The following is a 20,461-nucleotide window of genomic DNA, read 5'->3' on the forward strand; positions in this document are numbered from 1 at the left end:
TTTTGATAGGGATTGCATTAAATGTGTAGATTGCTTTGGGTAATATGACATTTTAACAATATTTGTTCTTCCAATCCATGAGCATGGGATGTATTTCCATTTCTTTGTGTCATCTTAATTTTTTTCATTAGTGTTGTATATTCTTCAGAGTACAGGTCTTTCACTTCTTTGGTTAGGTTTATTCCTAAGTATCTTATCGTTTTTGGTGCAGTTGTAAATGACATTGATTCCTTAATTTCTCTTTCTGTTGCTTCATTATTGGTATATAGAAATGCAACAGATTGTACGATGATTTTGTATCCTGAGACTTTACTGAATTCATGCATCAGTTCTAGCAGTTTCTTGGTGGAGTCATGTCTTCTGCAAATAGGGAAAGTTTTACTTCTTCCTTGCCAATTTGTATGCCTTTTATTTTTTTGTTGTTGTCTCACTGCCATGGCTAGAACTTCCAGTACTGTGTTGGTGAGAGTGGACATCCTTGTCTTCTTGTTCCTGACCATAGGGGAAAGGCTCTCTGTTTTTCCCCTATGAGGGTGATATTAGCTGTGGGGTTTTCATATATGGTCATTGTATGTTGAAGTCTGTTCCCTCTAAACCTAATTTGTTAAGGTGTTTTTTGTTTTTTTTTTTGTTTTTTTTTTTTGTTATGATGAATGGATGTTGTACTTTGTCAAATGCCTTTTCTGCACCTATTGAATATGGTTCTTATCCTTTCTTTTATTAATGTGATCTGTCATGTTGATTGATTTATGAATACCGAACCACCCTTGCAGCCCAGGAATAAATCCTACTTGATTGTGTGAATTATTTTTTTAGTGTCTTGTTGGATTCAGTTTCCTAGTATTTTATTGAGGATTTTTGCATCTATGTTCATCAGGGATATTGGCCTATAGTTCTCCTTTTTAGTGGTGTCTTTTTCTGGTTTTGGTATCAGAGTAATGCTGGCCTTATAGAATGAATTTGGAAGTTTTCCTTCCTTTTCTGTTTTTTAGAATAGTTTGAGAAGAATAGGTATTAACTCTTCTTTAAATGTTTGGTAGAATTTGCCTGTGAAGCCATCTGATCCTGGACTTTAGTTTGTTAGGAGTTTTTTGATTACTGATTCAGTTTCTTTGCTGGTTATCCATCTGTTCAAGTTTTCTATTTTTTCCTATTTTAGTTTTGGCAATTTGTATGTTTCTAGGAATTTATCCATTTTTCCTAGGTTGTCCAATTTGTTGGGCATATGGTTTTTCATAATACTCTCTTATAATTGTATTTCTGTGATGTTGATTGTTATTTCTCCTCTCTTTGTGATCTTATTTATTTGGGTCCTTTCTCTTTTTTGATAAGTCCGGCTAGAGGTTTATCAATTGTATTAATTTTCCCCAACTCCTGGATTCATCGATCTGTTCTACTGGGTTTTTTTGTTGTTGTTTTTTGTTTGTTTTAGTTTCTGTATCATTTATTTCTGCTGTGATCTTTATTATTTCCTTCCTTCTGCTGGCTTTAAGCTTTGTTATCCTGTATCTAGCTCCTTTAGGTGAAGAATTACCTTGAGATTTTTCTTCCTTCTTGAGGTAGGCCTGTATATTGCTATATACTTCCATCTTAGGACTGCTTTTGCTGCATCCCAAAGGTTTTAGACCATACTGTTTTCACTTTCATTTGTTTCCATGTATTTTTTTTTTTTTAATTTCTTCTTTGATTTCTTGGTTGACCCATCATTGTTTAATAGCGTTTTGTTTAACATCCTGTATTTGTGGTCTTTCCAGATTTTTATCTTGTGGTTGACTTGCAGTTTCATAGCATTGTGGTCAAAAAAGGTGCATTGTATGATTTTAGTTTTCTTGCGTTTGCCTCTTTATGGACTAATTTATGATTATTCAATTCTTGTATCTTGTTAGATTGTCCCCTTTATTATTATATAGTGTCCATCTTTGTCTCTTGTTAGTCTTTGTTTTAAAGTCTAGTTTGTCTGATGTAAGTATCACTACTCTGGCTTTCTTTTGACATTCATTTGCATGTTAATTTTCTCCATCCCCTCACTTTCAATCTGCAGGTATCTTTAGATCTAAAATGAATCTCTTATAAGCAGCATATATGGCTCTTGTTTTTTTTATCCATTCTGACACTCTGTGTCTTTTGATTAGAGTATTTAGTCCATTTACATTCAAAGTAATTATTGATAGCTATGTATTTATTGCCATTTTATTACTTGTTTTGTTACTGTTTCTGGAGATTTTCTCTGATCCTTTCTTGTCTTTGTTACTTTTAGACTGCCTTGCAAAGAGTACCCTTTAATATTTCTTGCAAGCATTGGTTTAGTGGTTAAGAACTCCTTTAGTTTTTGTTTTTCTAAGAAACTCTTTATCTCTCCTTCTATTGTGAATGAATCCTTGCTGGATAGAGTATTCGTGGCTGCAGATTTTTCCCATTCAGCACTTTGAATATATCATGCCACCCTCTTCTGGCTTGCCAAAATTTCTGTTGAGAATCTCCAGCTAGCCTTAGGGGTCTTCCTTTGTAAGTTAAGGACTTCTTTTGTCTTGCTGCTTTTAAGACTTTTTTTTTAATTACTATATTTTGCTAATTTAATTATAATATGTCTTTGTGTGGGCCTGCTTTAGTTGATTTTGATGGGCGTTCTCTATGCCTCCTGGATCTGCAGGTCTTTTCCTTCCCCAGATTAAGGAAATTTTTATCTGTTATTTCTTCAAGTAAATTTTCTGCCCCCTTTGCTCCCTATTCTTCTTCTGGACTCTTAGAATAGGAATGTTACACGTGATGGAGTCACTGAGTTTCCTAAGTCTGTTCTCATGCATAATTCTTTCTTTTGGTCAGTTTCATTATTTTCCATTATTTTGTCTTCTGGTTCACTAATCTGTTCCTCTGCTTCTTCCAGCCTGCTGTTCATTGCACCAAGCCTGTTTCTGATCCTGTTTATTATATTCTTCATCTCTGATTCTTTTTTAATTCTTTTATCTCTGTGGTAGGGGTCTCACTGATTTCTTCCATTCTTTTCTCAAGTCCAGTGAGTATCTTTATGATCATTGCTTTAAATTCATCAGGCATGTTACTTACATCTGTTTCACTTTGATCTCTGGCTATGACCTTATCTTGTTCTTTCATTTTGGATAATTTTCTCTGTCTTCTCATTTTGTCTAAGTCTGGGCCTGCTTCTCTGTGTTAGAAAAGCCAGTTATGTCTCCTGTTCCTGAAAGTAATGGCCTAATGAAGAAGAGGTGATAGTGCCCAGGGCCTGGCACTTCCAGGGAGTGTTTCCATTGTGTTCCGTATGCACTGTTGTGTTCTGGCTACTCTGTCCTTTAGGCAGTTGTCCACAAGACTCTCCTTGCCTGAGGGAGGCAGTGTTTCATCCCTGGATGTGAATATGGTGAGTTTTAACTAGGTGTGCTCTGGGCTGCTTGTGAAATGAGACCTGACACCACTTCATCCAGAACTGAGGCCCTACAGAACTATGGGCAGGGTTTGTGCTGGTTTTCTGGAGGAATGGCCTGCTATGCTGGGACTGACGGAAGCTTGACTGAGAAGGGTGGTCCTGCTAGAGTGCAAGGGAGTGGGGCTTGATGTTAGCAATTAAGGCAGCCAGTGTCAGTGCAGTGCTGCCTCTGTATTTATGCTGAGGGGTGGGCGAGTTAACTGGCATTGGCTAGCTCCTTTGTTCTAGGAGAGGTGTCGCTGTGAATGCTGCCTCTCAGGGATGCGCTCAGAGAAGAGCAAATAATCTTACCCTGATGTGTCCCAGCATTCTTCAGATAGCTGTTTCCACACAGCCTGCCCCTGGGTTTTTTGTCTGCCTTCCGTCCAGGAGCAGGGCATTACCCTCTGAACTCTGTCCGAGCCAAAGCCCACAGATCTTTAAAACTCTAGGCTTTAAGCCCCACTTCTTGGAAGACGTCATGAAATTCAGGTCCTCTCATTTTCAAGCCAGTATTTTTGGGGAAACATTCCCCTTTGCATTCTCCTGTGTGCTCCTCTCTTTCTCACCCTTCTCCACGACCGCAGCTCCCTCCCCTCCACAGCACCCAAATCCATTCTCCCCTAAACCAGGTCTCCACACTTCCTACCTTTATCAATATGGCCTCTTCTCTCCCTTTAGCTGTGGAGTTTGTTCCATCAGTCTTCCAGTCTATTTCTGGGGTATTTAGGAGGATTTGATAGTTATCTAACTGTGTTCATAGGACAGGAAGAGCCTAGAGTCCTCCTACTTTGTTGCCATATTTCTCTCAAGCTGGAATCTATTAATTTCTTATAACTGTGCATGAACCTATAACTATCTCAATAAAAATTTAAATTAAAAATGACATTTGCAGTAGCATCAAAAATATTAAATATACAGGCATGTATCTGGCAAAAGATGTCAAAAGACTGAACTGATAATTACAGTATATTGATAAGTGAAATTCCCAGGTACTACCTAAATATAAATGGAAAGAGAAATTTTGTTCATGGGCTAGTAGTCTCAATATTAAAATTTCAGTTCTTAAAATTCACTAGTAGAGGGGTGCCTGGGTGGCTCACTCATTAAGCATCTGCCTTCGGCTCAGGTCATGATCCCAGGGTTCTGGGATCAAGCCCTGCATCTTCCTCTCCCACTCCTCCTGCTTGTGTTCCCTCTCTGTGTCTCACTCTGTCAAATAAATAAAATTAAAAATAAAATAAAATAAAATTCACTAGTAGAACCAGCATGTCCTTAGCAGGTTTTGTTTTGTTCTGGTTTTTTTTGACAAGTGGATATAAAATTTACATGCAAGTGCAAGAACCTAGAAGGTCAAAGTGGAGAGCTAAAACTGCATGGTAACAAGACTTAGTATAAAGCTTCAGGATTTAAGGGGCACCTGGGTGGCTCAGTAGGTTAAGTGTCTGCCTTCGGCTTAGGTCATGATATTGGGGTCCTGGGTTTGAGTCCCGCATGGGGCTCCCTGCTCAGCGGGGAGCCTGCTTCTCCCTCTCCCTCTGCTGCTCCCCCTGCTTGTGCTCTCTCCCTCCCCCTCTTTCTCAAGTAAATAAATTAAATCTTCTTAAAAAATAAATAAAAATAAATTAAGCTTCAGGATTTAAGAAGTGTTGTATTGGTTACAAGATAGACAACTTATTGGAACAGAATGGAAAGTACAGAAATAGACTGTCACATACACTGATACCTAATTTTTGATAAAGGTGGAAAGACAGTTCAGTAAAGAAGGGATTGGATACCTATATACCTGAAAAAAATGAACTTTTTATATGAACTTCAAGCCAAATACAAAAAGTAATGCAAAATGGATTATAGATCTAAAATTTAAAACTTTGAGAGAAAACATAGGATAAAGTCTTCACAGTCTTATTTTAGGCAGACTTCTTAGCTATGACACCAAAAAACATAATACATAAAAGAAAAATTGATAAATTAGGCTTAAGAAAAATTTAAGAACTTCAGAAAACACAGGAGAATGAAACGACTAGCCACAAACTTCTCACAAATTAGGAGAAAACACTTTGCAAAGCATATATCTAATGAGCAGCTTTTATTCAGAACATAGCTGCTCAATGGCTTTATTTTTTTTTTAAGATTTATTTATTTATTTTAGAGAGAGAGAGCAAACAAGTAGGGGGAGGGTCAGAGGGAGAAGGAGAGGATCTCAAGCAGACTCCTGAGCATGGAGCCTGACGTAGAGCTTGATCTCATGACCCTGAGATCATGATATGAGCCGAAATCAAGAGTTGGCTGCTTAATTGACTGAGCCACCCAGGCATCCCTGCTAAGGGACTTTTGTATTCAAACTATATAAAGAGCTGTCAAAACTCAATTACAAGAAAACAATATTACTTCTTTTTTTTTTTTTAAAGGAAATATGTATTTACTTTTTTTTTTTAAGATTTTATTTATTAGAGAGTACATGACAGGGGGGAGGGGTAGAAGGAGAAGCAGACTCCCTGCCGAGCAGGGAGCCTGATGCAGGACTCGATCCCAGGACCCTGGGATCATGACCTGAGCCAGAGGCAGATGCTTAACTGACTAAACCACCCAGGCACCTAACAATGTTATTTCTAAAAATAAAGAAAATATTTGAACAAACACTTTCTGAACTAATGTCAGTTAACTACATCAAAAGATGCTCAACATCATTAGTTACTAGGGAGAGGTAAATTAAAGCCATATGAGATATTTCTACACATGTATTATAATAGCTGAGATTACAAAGACCGTATTAAGTATGGTCAAGGATGTGTAAGAATTAGGACTCTCATACACTGCTGATGGAAATGTAAAATGTTACAACCACTTTGAAAGATTGGCAGCTTCTTAAAAAGCTTCACACTTACGATCTAGGAAGTCTACTTTTTTATCCAGTAGAAAAGAAAGCATATTCCCATACAGTGACTTGGATGTGAATAGAAGCTTTATTTGTAATAGCTAAAAAACTGGAAACACCCAAGTGTTTTTCAACAGAGGAATTCAGAAGCAAATGTGGTATGTCTATACGCAATGGGATATTTTTTAGCAATTTAAAAAGCATTGAACTGTTGATAAAATGGCAAAGACATGCATAATTTCAAATACGTATGCTGAGTAGAAGAAGCCAGTCAGAAATGAGTACAAATTATATGATTCCATTTGTAGAAGACTCCAGAAAATGCAAACTACAGCAGGAGAGAGCATATCAGAGGTGTAGGCTGGAGTGGGGCGAGGGGAGGAATTCAAAGAGGAAGAAACTTTTGGGGATGATGAATATGTTCAATGTCATGATTTAATGATGGTTATATGGTATAAACTTACCAAAGTATAAACTTTAAATATGTGCAGTTTGCTGTATATCAATTATACTTCAATAAAGCTGCTGAAGTTGTCATAACAACTAAAGAAGTGGTTATCAAAATGATTTTTTCAGCTTTATAATTCATTCTTCAAGACTGAGCAGTGGTAACATAGTGTACTGGCTGGTACACTTTGGCGTTTTGAGAAAAGAAATTCACTCAAGAGTATTGAGCAAGAAGGGTTTTTTAAAAGAATAAAACCCTATTTTTAAAATTGACAGTATGTATTTTGCACAAATCGCAATTTGCTAAAGAAAATTAGTCTTTCTCTTGAATTCATTTGTATCTTCTTAATACTAGGTTAAAATAACTTTAAGACTTTTTTTATTCTCAATCATAAGGGCACCTGGGTGGCTCAGTCAGTTAAGCATCTGCCTTCAGCTCAGGTCATGATCCCAGGGTCCTAGGATCAAGCCCCACATCTGGCTCCCTCCTCAGCAGGGAGTCTCCCTCTGCTCCGCCCCCCCCCACCCCCGCTCCTGCTCTAGCATGCGCTTTCTCGCTCTCTCTGTCTCTCAAAAATAATCATCTTTTAAAAAATAAAAATAAAAGACTTTTCTTCTCAGTTCAAAGTATTATGTGCTTTAACTTTATTTTCTAAGTTACAGATAACAAGTATTTTCTAAATTACAAATACCAAGTATTTAAAACTTGGTAATTTGAGTAAATGTTTAATTGTTGTTTTCCTTTTGGATAGTATGCACTGGAACGGCTGAAGGTCATGTGTGAAGAAGCGTTGTGTAGTAACCTCTCAGTAGAAAATGTTGCTGATACCCTTGTCCTTGCAGATTTGCACAGTGCAGAACAGTTGAAAGCACAAGCCATAGACTTTATTAATAGGTAAGCTATGCCTGTATTTCAGTGGGCATGACACCTTCAACATTTTTTCACCGGATTTTTTTTAAGTGTGTTTAAATCTTCAATGCAGGTGCAGTGTACTTCGACAGCTTGGGTGTAAAGATGGGAAAAACTGGAACAGCAAGTAAGATGACATCAGTTTCTGACTTAAAGTTGATCTGCATACATGAAATTAAGTGTTTGCATAGCCTTTTGCTCATCTGCAATAAGTATGAATCCAGATACTAGTTATATGAGGCAAACTGCCAGTTATTTTAAAAAATAATAATTTGACTTAGTGGATTCTTGAGGCTATGCTCCCTTGTGGATCAGCTTCTAATGTGAACTGGGATCTACATTTTAATTTTTTAAGCACATATGCTCATAGTATATAACTGAGTCCAGGTATTTCAATGGCTATTGGAGAGCTTTTCCCTGCCCCTTCAGAAAGCATTTCTAAAAATGTGGGAAATACTCATTTTATCCTCTGAGGAGTGTTCCCTCCATATTTGCCTAGAAAATATTTACATTTGAATGTACACCCACTGCTTCTAGGTTAGCCAAGTCCCTTGAATCATATGGTATTTTAGACTAGCTGTTTAATATTCCCAAATAGTTCAATTTGTTCTTTCCTTTCCCTGGTAAAACTGTAAGAGGTGTGGTAGTTGTTACATGTTTCTAAGCCTGGGCCTTCTGAATATGAACTACTAGAACTTCCTATTCCCTTCTTATGTTTTCTTCTCTCATTTTTAGAGTGATTTGTCTACTTTTTGTAATTTTTCAAAGTCAGAAAAGGTGAAGACTAGATAGTTTGAAGAATTTGCACCTGCTTTTGATTAGTTTTTACCTGTAAACCCTTCAATTCCATGTTCACATACTATCAAAAGTTGATATAAGTGAAAAAAGAGTTAGAGACAATGAGTGTTGACCTAATTACTTCCCATTGTTTTCATCCGTGACTACTTTTAAGTTATTGGTTGTTTTCTATATTGGTTAGTGTGTTGATAATACATTATCATCATGGCATTTGATCCTAAAAAAATCCATTTGATTCTAAAATATAATGTATTAGCAGTAAATGATAATTTTGTGATCCTTTGTTCTTAGCCACTTTCAAGTTCTAGTTTTATTCTGTTAAAATATTTTACATTGTACAACTTTTTTCACTGTCAAAATGCCAGTTTATTTCACATCCTCTGGAGAAGCTGTTGTATATACAGATCTTCAATAGATATTTGTTGAATTAAATAAATGAAAATGTCAGATATATTAAGAGGTATCTATTTGATTCTGAACAATTAGTTAAGTTATAAACATAATGACATAGAGGTAATATGATGTCAGGCAAATTGAAAAATGTTGTTATTAGCTACTGTTTAGTTCCACAAACATTTACCTAGCATCTGTTGTGTCTCAAGCACCATGCTAAGGTGTTGCATATAAAAACAATTAGGAAAAATCCTTCTCTTGAGAAATTTATCTAATGATAAAAGCTAAGTACATAAATATATTATTATAATGTGGTAAGTAATGTGATAAAGGAAGATATGTATAGGGCACTGGATAAAGGCTGGATGGTTTAGGGATGGCTTCCTGGAGATGACATCTGAGGCTTTAAACATGAATAGGAAATAGCAAAACTAAGAAGGAAATAACAGGCATTGTGAACAGAAAGCATAGCTCAATCCAAAGTATAGAAGCATGAAGCAGTAAGTGATCATTCATTTGACAGATATTTATATTTATTACCCGGTAAATACCCTTGGCACTGTACTTATCCGAAGAATATAGTGGTGAACATGACAAATGTTCCCCCTGCCTTCATGGAGTTTATAGTTTAGCAGGAGGCAAATAGGAATTAGACAAGTAATTGAAATAAAGTGTAACAATAGATAATGTATAGCATACCCATCCAAGCATATAGCAAAAAGAACCTTACCTAAACTAGGGGTAGAAAGCCTTCTTGAGGAATTATTGAATAAGTACCTGAAGTATTAGTAGGAGTTACCCTGGTAAAGAAGAGGGAGGAAGTGTGAAAGTCTATCCCACAAAAAGGGAATCAGTTATGCAAAGTTTGGGTGATAAGAAAGAACAATATAGAGTCAGAGTGAGGTTATGAGAAGAAGAAGCTAGAGAAAGGCAGAGATCAGATCCTAGAAGGACATGTAAATAACACTGAGACTTTAAGACATTATTCAAAGAGAAATGGGCATACAGTGAAAGGTTTTAACCTAGTGTAGGACATGATCAGGTTTTCATTTTTAGCAATCTCTGTATGCAGGGTAGAGAATCGATTGTGGGGAGCTCGAGGTGGTGGTGGTAGTTGAGGAGCGAGGTCAACTACAGGTAGACACCTTGGAACATTATTGGAGTAGTTCAGGCAAGAGATGAAGGTTGAAATTAGACTTGAGTGGTAGTAGTTGGGGCTAGAGAGAAATGGAAAGATACAATATTTTCAAAGGACAGTCTATAATATTTGGATATTATTTGAATGGTGGATAAGTACAAGGGAGAAAAGAGACGAGGATAACTAGATTTGTTATTCAGTATTTATTCTGCATGCTCAGTTAATATACAGCGAGCAGTTCTATATCAGTGTGTGAAATGCCCGAGCATGTAAGCACAAGGTGCACAGGTAAAGAAAGTAGGAAAACTTGTTTCTCTGTCTAAAGAACATGAATACAGGCAATGGGGAACAGTAGAAGAGGATGTAATGTAAACCTGTTTGTGTTATTAAAGCAGCTCATGGAAGCTGGTTTGAGAGGAGCAAGACAGGAAACTAGAAGCCAAATTAGGAGACTGTTGTGATAATCCAAATGTGAGATGATGTGAACCTTGACTGGGGATTTGAAATATCTTTGGGAATTAAAATAGGGCTTTTGATGATTGATTGGAAAGGACATGGTCTAGGATGACTCAGGTTTTTTACTTGAATCACTGGGGATGGTGGTAACATTAGCTGATTGGAAATGAGGGAAGAATTTGGGGCATGGAGAGAGACCTGTTGAGTTCTTACCTGACGATTCTGAATTTGTAGGTCCTGAAGCCCTTCCAAATAAAGAGAAAAAGTGGTTGGGAGTGTACCTTGTGGGGAGGCCTAGGATTTAGCAAATCAGTCGTTATCATCATTGAATATGATAGTTAAAATTGTGAAGAGTGGATACGATAGGATGAATAATGAACCTTAAGGGAGAAGAGCAGAGGGCCAAAGTTGGAACTCTAGAGAAAACCTGTGTGTAACAGCCAGGGAAAAGCTCTTGAAAGAGCTGGTACAGAAATGGTGACAGTGGGAGTTAGGACTATGGAGAAAAGTGTAAGATACTTCTAGAGTATAGAACTTGCAGAAGAATTTAATAGTTTCAGTTGCAACAGAAAATACCAGTAAGGTAAAGATGGTATTTTCATGAATTCATGGGGCTTGATGACATAGAGAAGTAAAGTGTTTTATTTAAAACATTTTGAAATTTGTAAGTTTTTTTTTTTTTTTAATGTGTTTTGAGAAGTACTCTTTAATAAACATAACTTAACTTTATTTTTCCAGCCAAGCCGCGGACATAATGGAAACATCAGGGTGGAAGTCCATGATTCAGTCTCACCCTCATTTAGTTGCAGAAGCCTTCCGAGCACTAGCATCTGCACAGTGTCCACAGTTTGGCATTCCACGCAAACGGCTAAAACAGTCCTGAAATCTTCCATGAACTGTAGAAAAATGGAATTGACTTTTACTCCTCCAGGTCCAGAAGGATTCTAATATACAAACCATAAGCAAGAGTTGTTTCTGTTGTCTTGTCCACAGAACAGAAGCTGAAAAAGCATATTGCTTGCATTTCAGGTGGATAATTTATGGTTTATTCTTCAGCTTTAAATTAGACTGATTATACTCTAATTCACTTCAAGGCCTTAAATTATCTTCAATGACTTCTCTTGTTCATATAATACTTTAATTTTTTTATTGTGCCTTGTCATTTTGACTAAGGCTATGCAGGATTGCACTAGCTCCATAATGCAGTAATATTGATAACTGAAGATACTAAGTTTGAAAAGGATCTTCCATTAGTTTGAGAAAAAAGCAAAATGAATTTTACAGGGTTTGTCCTATGCTGTCTCAAAGTTTAAAACTAGGTTCTTCTTAAAAGCACTTGTATTGGAGATTACTGGTAATGTCTCCAGTCTAAGTTTTATAAATATAGGAGAACCTGCTTACCTTCAGGGTAAGTTACGGCAACACACTGCTTCAGTTCTAATTTATTTTTCATTTTAGGGGGCAAATATGCAATGAGTTGGCCCAAATTTTTAGTAAAATTTATGATGTTTGTGTGTTGACTGTCCAACAAACTAAGAGAAGCATAACAAACCTTTGCTTGTGTTTTTTGTGGGTTTATTCAAGTTTACAATGATTGAGAACTGATTGAGGTTAAGATTTCAATAAAAAGAAAGCATGTTTTGTGCTGAATTAATTTTTTTTAATTTATAGTGACCTACATTTATATGAAGAATTCTGTCCATGTTGAAAGTAAGGATGACCAAATGTAAATTTAACGAGTGGGCCAATTAAGAAAGATATATATGCACTTTTAATGTGTAACTTTTGTATGCTAAATGGTACATATATTTTTTTTTTTGTTTTGAAGGTATTAATAAGGTATAATTAATTGTGTCTTAACTTTTGAAAGGATTTTTTAAGACCGATGGAGGCAATTGGGATGTTTGTGATAATAGATAAGAAAGATATCCTTGATTATAGTTAAATTGATTTGAATTTCAGATATTTATTATTGAATTTATTCCTGTCTTATCACACTTTGGAGAAGGCAACTGAACAATAAACAAATCCTGAATACTCTACTCTCCTTCTGAAAACAGTGAACTTACATTATTTGCAGACTAGAGGAGAGAACCTTTAGAAATATGCAGGCCACACTCTGAACCTTTTTTCCCCCCTAGCTTTCTCCTTTCTGTTTCAGTTACTGTATTAACATTGTGGATGATACTGAAATTCTGCATAATGTGAACAGGATAAACGATTTATAAACTGTTTTTCATGGGCCAGTTCTTTATTATAAATGAATTTAGCTTTAAACACATACACGTGTTCAGTGTTTAGATAGCTCTGTTCACAGTGGAGGTCTGTTCTGGTGCATTGTCCCAGAGAAGTAGGAGCGATCAGTGGTAAGTCACTGCATCTGATTTCCTGTAATAATGACAGTATGCTTCTTAGGCAAAATTTATACTTGACCACAAGGGAAAAAGTGTCACTGGAAAAAAAAACACATATACCTATATATTTGCATATATACTTTATTCTCCAGATTAAAATTTGTATGATGTGTTTATTTAATTTTTGAATTTAGGACAAAAGGAGAAAAATGAAGCCTGAGATTTTATTTTTGTTATCTCTTTGTTAGGTATTCACTGAAGCAATCTTAATATATAAAGAGTGATTCGTATTTACATTAAACAAACATTCTCAAGTAAGCATTTGTTATTCACAACAAACTGTAGTTTGAAAAGATTGTATTTTCCGTATATTCATTTCTTTCTGTGTAGTTTAATTAGAATCTTTCTTATATTAACTTAAATTTGAAATTGGAAAAATCCCTTGAGATAGAAGGATTCTTACATGTTATTGGACTCCATCCTGTGTAAAAATACTGTAGGGAGTAGAACCTCACTTCCTTAACTGGATTGAGGCCATTAAATTTACAGTGTACACATTTAATACACACACATACATATATACGTTAAGATTTTAATATTTTGGCAGGGTCTTAAAACAAAATTCCTCAGGCAGTAGAACCTTGTTTTCAAAAAAGTACTGGTGTATCCATTTATATCAAATGCACACAGGCTCATTGTGAATTAATTCACTGCTTGCATCTTCATTTCTAACGATGGTGACTTCAGTAATAACACCCATATAATGAACACTGCAGCTTGCTCCTACCTACTTACTTTAGTGTTTATTGCAGATCTTAAGGGTTTTATTATAAAGTTATTTTTGGTTTGTTTTTGTTTTAGGTTTGGTAGCACATTTTGTACCAAAAATGTCAAACACTGTGCTGTGAGAATATCCACGTTTGTAGAAATGTCCACTTTGCAGATAATATAATGCCTACCATTATACTAACAGAATCGTATCATAGTTGATTTATTTTTTTATTTATTACGTGGGAATTTTATTTTTTGGTTTTTTTGTTTGTTTGTTTTTTTGGTATTGTGGGATCTTGAGGCAATGAAAAAAAAACTTAATGTATTCTGACGTGAGTGCTCTAATAGCCTTTTTATTTTTTCATTTTGAAACTACACACATTGTTTTCAGTAGGCACAGTCTCTGTCCTGAGCAGTTTTGCCTTTCATCAGCCTGCTCTTGTTTCCCTTTTGTCACCTAAATAGAGCTTTTCCTTAGAAAAGTGGTGACTGGTTTTAAATGTTACATGTTATCGAAGTAACCATTGGAGATCTGTTCATTAGCCTGAGATACAGAAACACTGTATTTGTGCCTTTTTCATTTTTAAATTTTAACATATATTGGTGTTTAGAGCACAAATATGAAGGTGCCATAATGTTATGGCTTGCCATTGTTACCTCTTTGAATACTCGTGTGTCATTGTCTTGAAATAGTCATTGGAGAACCATGCATGTATTATGTCATTTGGGGTGTGTGTGTGTGTGTGTGTGTGTGTCTCTGTGTGTGTGTGTGTATTTGTGTTTGCTTGGACTTGCATGTGGTATGTTCAGAAGAGTGAATTTCTGAAAATAGGACTCAGTTAAATGTTGAAAATTCAGGTTAGTTGAAATATTTCATTAAATATGCTTTATTTTGGGGGACAGTTGATAGGAAATTACAGTTTTCAAAAATGTGACCATTTACTGCATGATGAAATGTGAAAACAGTGCCTTTTTAGGACATCAATTTTAAAGTTAAGTTTTAAAATATTCTCAAAGATCTCTTAAAAACTTATCATGAACATTATTAGCTTATTTTTAAACTAGACCTAAGTTAGAATTTAAATTGCCAAAAGCATAATTACTGATTTATTTACCCATTTAAGTTTTGTGCATAAATGTAAACCCTAAGTAAAATTTTTTCTGAAAATGTGGATGATACATGCTACCCAGTGTTACTAAATTAGAACACTAGAGACTTCAGCAAATTGTTTTGTTAAAATCCAACTCAACAAGCTTTCCTCGTAACAAGGTATTTGAAAGGTGAATTATTCTGACTTGCTTGGACATTCTTGCTCTTTGATGGGTAAAATAAAAATACTCAATGTATTCTTGCAAAAGGAGGTGGGTGGGTGGGTTTTACTGTTTTCAGATTATAAAGACAGCACTTTCAGCACATAAGAGTATTTTGCAAACCTCTTTTATACAGATTATGAGCTCTATTTAAGTGTTCATGGAATGATGTCAATTTTAGGTCTAGTTGAACAAATATTGAGTGCCTACCATATGCAAGACTTCCTCTTCACTAGGAGTGAAATCACCACACCGTGTCTTCTGTTTGCAGTATGTGGACTTTATGTTTAAAAAGAAATTCTTATATTTAAATCTTTTTCTGTTTGTTAGAGTTTATCGTTGTATACTGTAACCCAGTTAATTTCACATCCAGTTTTTTTAGAATGAAGATATAACTTAAATGAGTCCCATTTTTGAAAATAAAATTCTGCTAAAATTATTTAAAAATTAAATCTGGGGGAACTTGATTTTCAAGATTCAAATGTGTAAAGACTTATATTGAACTTTTCAGCCTCATTTTTAATCAGCTGATGTTAATGATGAGATACATACTTTTGTATCTTGTTGCTGAAAATATTTTTTGCATTTCAGCACGTTGAGTTAAAATAAAGTTGTTACTACTTATTCAGAATTAATTGGTTTATTTTGTGTTTATTTGAAAATATGAACTCTTTCATTTTCAGATTGCTATGATGCTTTGCAAAAGAGCCATGTGTTTGATGTGGTAACTTTAAATTATGCATAGTAGTTGTTTTTCCTACATAGGAAAGCTAGTATTTTTTGGAACCTACTGAAGACTTATTCCTTAACTGTAATATATACCTATATTTGCTTTAACGTATGCATTATCAGTATTGAAAGATTTATGCTAATGTCCTGTAGCTTTAATGTAGTACATAAAGATCATCTTTCCCTGGTCCTCCTGTCCCTTAATTTTAACTGACAACTTGATTATTTGCTGCCATCAAAAAGGGCAGAATTGAGGCAATGCATTCCTGGCCTTGTTTAGTAACAGTAACACAATTAGTGCGTAAAAATTATGGTCAAAGTGGCAGTTTGAATGCACAGTGAAAAACCTTCCATACACCCAACGCACACATACACATGTACACACACCCTTAGAAGAATAAAGGAAGGCTTGAAAAACTTAAGAACATTGTCTGTTCAATTAAAGTAAAATAGGACAGGTAGCGGTGATATTCTAAACTTTAAATGAATTATGTATAACCATTCCCCTTCTACTCTGCCAGCAGCCAGAACTCTGAACATATTTTTTAGAACATTGGAATGTAGTGTTTCCTCAGTTCTACCACCCAAGAATCATTTATTTCTAAGAGAATGCCAAGAGTGGTATTTGTTTTGATCACTACTTTTATTTTATTATTATTATTTTTTAAATTTATTTATTTGACAGAGAGATAGCACAAGTAGGCAGAGCGGCAGGCAGAGGGAAAGGGAGAAGCAGGCTCTCTGATGAACAGGGAGCCTGATGCGGGGCTCGATCTCAGGACCCTGGGATCATGACCTGAGCCAAAGGCAGACGCTTAACCGACTGAGCCACCCAGGTGCCCCTGATCACTACTTTTAAATAGAAGACACACTGGTAGAAATCTTGCATGTGATACCTTGTTGCTACTTTTTTTAGTATCAGAGATTTGCATGTATCTGCAGTGGATAGTGGCAAAAAAGTTTGTCCTTTCTGTTATGAATGCTTCCTTTTCACCTTCTATTGCCTTCCATCCTTAATTTTTTGTAAAGGATTCAGCTATAGCCAAACAATTGTAGGATTTAGGAATAATAATACCGCACGTGTGCGCGCACAGGCACACACACACACACACACAAAACCAAAAACCAAACAAAAAAAGCAGTGTCCTGACAATTCTGATACTCACTTTGCTCTAAAATAGATTTACTGCCATGGCAGGTTATTAGAACGTATGCTTAATTTTAGCTAAAAAGTTGTGCAGTTCATGAAAATGGAATGGGCAGAAATGAGGAAAAATAAAAATGACATGCAGTTGAAAAAGAGCAAAATTAGATGCATCAAACGTGATAAATACCAGAAATGCAAAGCAGAAATTTGAATCAATAGAAGACAAGGCTCATAAATGCTCCCAGATCATAAAGACAAGAATAGATGAAAATAAAGATGATTCAGTTTAATTTCTGTATCAATAGAGTGCCAGGCATTGTACAGAACTTGGTAAACACAGTATAAATAGCCCATATCCTCATAAGTATATTCTTGAAGAAAGCACAGTTATATAATATGTGAATTGTGATAGGAGTACAAGAGGGCCACCTAATCTGGGATGGTGATGGAGATCCCAGATATCTTCTGAGGAAGTGATGTCTAAATTGAAATTGAGTGGAAGTTAGGCAGCTTAGTGGGAGTGTCATCCAACCCATTATATGAAATCCCAGAGGTTGACCAAGGTTCATATAGAATGTGTATGGGAATGAAGATACATCCTTATGTGTAAGAGAAGGGAAGAGTAAACCAGAAGGTGGAAGGTCATGATTTTTTTGAAGGTATTAGAGGAGTCTAATTTAATTTGAGTGTTGAGGGATTTTACGTGTGGTTATGTCATGATCAATAATCTAGCAATCTTCAGATGAATTGCAGGGGGCCGGAGGAGAAGGTAAGGAGACTTCTGAAGAGATGAGGAATGCTAGTGCTCTGCTAGGCCAGGAGAACTGAAATGGAACAAAAGGGAGAAATCTATGAGGAAATACTGCGAGGGCTTGGAAATAAACTGCATATGGTAGAAGGAAGAGACAGGATTCAGGAGGGACTCCTGGGTGTTGTATTTGAGCAACTGGATGGAGGGTAGTACCATTCACTGATAACAGGAATCACAAGAGTAACAGCAGCATTGAGAGAAAACAATTATTTTGATTTGGAGCCTGTTGAGCTTAAGATTTCTATTGGACATTCTGGGTTGGGTATGTGAATCTTAGACATGAGAGTGATCTGGGTTATAAAGTCAGGAATCCTCAACATACAGAAGATAACCGGTGCATGCAGGTTAATAAAAAGACTGCACAGGGAAGAAACAAGAAAAGAGAAAGAGCGGCTTACGAAAGACGATGAATGGTCACAAAGATAAAACCAGAAGAGTGACTCATCCCAGAATTTGGAAAAAAGAATGCTTCAAGAGAAGAAATGGCTAACAGCGTCAAATGCTGAGCCGTCAAGTAGGAAACTAGAAAATGAATTCAATATTTGAAAGAGGACAGGAGTCTGAAGTGGGGAAAGAAGGAGGATTGGAGTGAGAAAGTGGATGCGCCAAGTATAGAACAATAGAATGTTCGGCGAAGATGGCAAAGAAGAAACTAGCTATGGGATGGGGTTTAGGATCAGTTTCTTATTTTGCTCTCTTTTCTGGTAGGAGGAGTGTCTGTATATTAAGGTAATGATGAGTCAGAAAGTAGAAAACAGATGGGATTCCTGAGGTTTTAGAAGAGAAGAGAAATGGAATTAGATACCAGACAGAAAGATTGCTCCTAACATGTGCGAGGGAGAAATGATGGATGCAGAGTCAGACTTGCACATTGTTTTGTTTTGGTCTGAAAGTTAATATTTTATGCCTCATTCCTTGTGAAGTCGTCTGTTTAGAGTAAAGGGAGCAGATGATGTGTTTAGAGCAGAGATCAGCAAACTCACTTCATAAAGGACTTAGGTAGTAAATATTTTACCTACTCAACCATGCCATTGTAGCATGAAAGCCGCCATAAACAACATGTAAATGAATGAATGTGGCTGTGTTCCATTAGAACTATTTACAAAAGCAGGCAGTGGGCTGGATTTGACTCTTGTGCCCTAGTTTGCTGAGTTCAAAAGTTTGAGAAGACCAGAGTAGTTTTGGAATAACTAATGCGAAAATACATGGATGGCCCAAATTGGAGACCATGACTTTATAGAGGATGAGTTAAGGAGAACAAATGTTTGCATAATTGATATTGCCAAAGAAATAAGTGGAAGACAAATGGTGACTAAAGATATTAATCATTTTTCTTTAAAAAAGATGAATTTTGGGGTGCCTGGGTGATTCCGTTGGTAGAGCATGTGACTCGATCTCAGGGTTGTAAGTTCAAGCTACACATTTGAGTGTAGAGATTAAATTTTTTTTTTTAAATGAATTTTGGAAATGAGAAAATTTACAGGGCTCCAGCTAGAATTCATCAACAGTTATCCAAACCTAGACACAATGGGTGACTTGTAAATTGGAAATATAGGTAGCATGAGCATCCAAGAAGTAAGTATTTTGAAGTCCTATTTCTCTGACGAGACTTTCAGTGAAAAAAATTTTTACTCAAAAACTCTTAGCTGTGTAGTAATTCACTTCTAATGTTAACATTTAAATTATATAGAAGTAGTATATTAACACAGTGCCTGAAGCGTAGGCAATGATGAATATTGATAAAAATTAATCCAAGCATAGGAAGTTGAGGCTTAAAAGGACTGGCAATGAGTATTAAACTGTTAGAAGGGAGTCTAACTTACTGTAACATACACAACCATAAATGTAAAAGTTGACCACAACCCTCTCATCCCAACTTGGTGCGCTCCCAACCCTGCCTGCCCCTCCTCCTGCCCTTCAGGATGACCTATGGAGACAGCTATTAGCCTCCCTGCAGAGGGGTCTTCTTGCCTTGCTGATGAACCTTGGCTGGTTTAGAAATATAAACTATATAAAATGTAAAAATACAAAAGTTATAAATGTAAAAGTGGTCATCTATTGTAAATATAAAGGAAACCAGACAGGTGGAAGATGGGGAAGTGGAATTGGAAAATAAAAGTGCAAAATTCTTCCTCTTGCATAAATGGGAATTAAAAATGTTTTCTTAACTGATTTTTAAACTTTGAGTTATAAACACTTAAGGATTTTTTTAAAGATTTTATTTATTTGAGAGAGGATGAGCTGGAGAGAGAGAGCATGAAAGGGGGGAGGGTCAGAGGGAGAAGCAAACTCCCTGCCGAGCAGGGAGCCTGATGTGGGACTCGATCCCGGGACTCCAGGATCATGACCTGAGCCGAAGGCAGTCACTTAACCAACTGAGCCAGCCAGGCGCCCCTAAGGATTTTTTTTTTCTTTTAATTAAGAAGCTTTAACTATATTCACTGGTAGAATTTAAAATAGACTACATATATATCCTCCAAAACATGTGTGTGGCAAAGTGGGGGAAAAACCAATTAGGACACACAAAAAAGGAGAAGGCAAAGATAAAATTACAAAGATCTAGCAGAACTAGAATGACAAATGGAATAGGTTAAACACACCTACTGTAAGAAAAACTTAGCAGTGGTCTCATTCAGCAGGTTGTGTTAGCTGGGAATGTAATAATGAGAGAGAAATGCCCCATTCTGAAGGAGTTTACTAAAATCAATAATAAAATATAAGCCTTGTGAAAGGGAAGTAAAGGGTGTTGTGTAGCACATCTCAGTGTCCACAGTTCCTAGCCAGGCATAGAGGAAGAAGAGCATTTTTATAAAGGAACAAGTGTGACAGCCCAGTAAATTCTACTGAATTTACTGAAATTCAGTAGAGCTGAAGGGTAGTGCTTTCTGTTGATGTGT

At 36.1% G+C, this 20,461-nt stretch overlaps 1 protein-coding gene across 3 annotated transcripts in view; it reads left to right on the forward strand.

Annotated features, from left to right (window-relative positions):
* The window catches only part of SPOPL (speckle type BTB/POZ protein like), a 67,053-nt gene extending 47,880 nt beyond the window's left edge, over positions 1-19,173 (forward strand). For 2 of the 3 annotated variants that reach the window (XM_045868941.3, XM_064586462.1), the window contains exons 9-11: positions 7,499-7,641; positions 7,730-7,783; positions 11,180-19,173. In XM_045868941.3, the coding sequence (XP_045724897.1) occupies positions 7,499-7,641; positions 7,730-7,783; positions 11,180-11,324 (342 nt within the window). In that variant the 3' untranslated portion in view covers positions 11,325-19,173. The remainder of the gene's footprint in view (positions 1-7,498; positions 7,642-7,729; positions 7,784-11,179) is intronic. The other variant, XM_045868943.3, reaches the window with a different exon arrangement.
* Positions 19,174-20,461: the final 1,288 nt, after the last annotated feature.

The sequence above is a fragment of the Mirounga angustirostris genome, unplaced genomic scaffold, assembly GCF_029215605.1.
Source record: "Mirounga angustirostris isolate CCGP_5_RB_7025 unplaced genomic scaffold, mMirAng1.0.hap1 SCAF_3, whole genome shotgun sequence".
Taxonomy (NCBI): Eukaryota; Metazoa; Chordata; class Mammalia; order Carnivora; family Phocidae; genus Mirounga; species Mirounga angustirostris.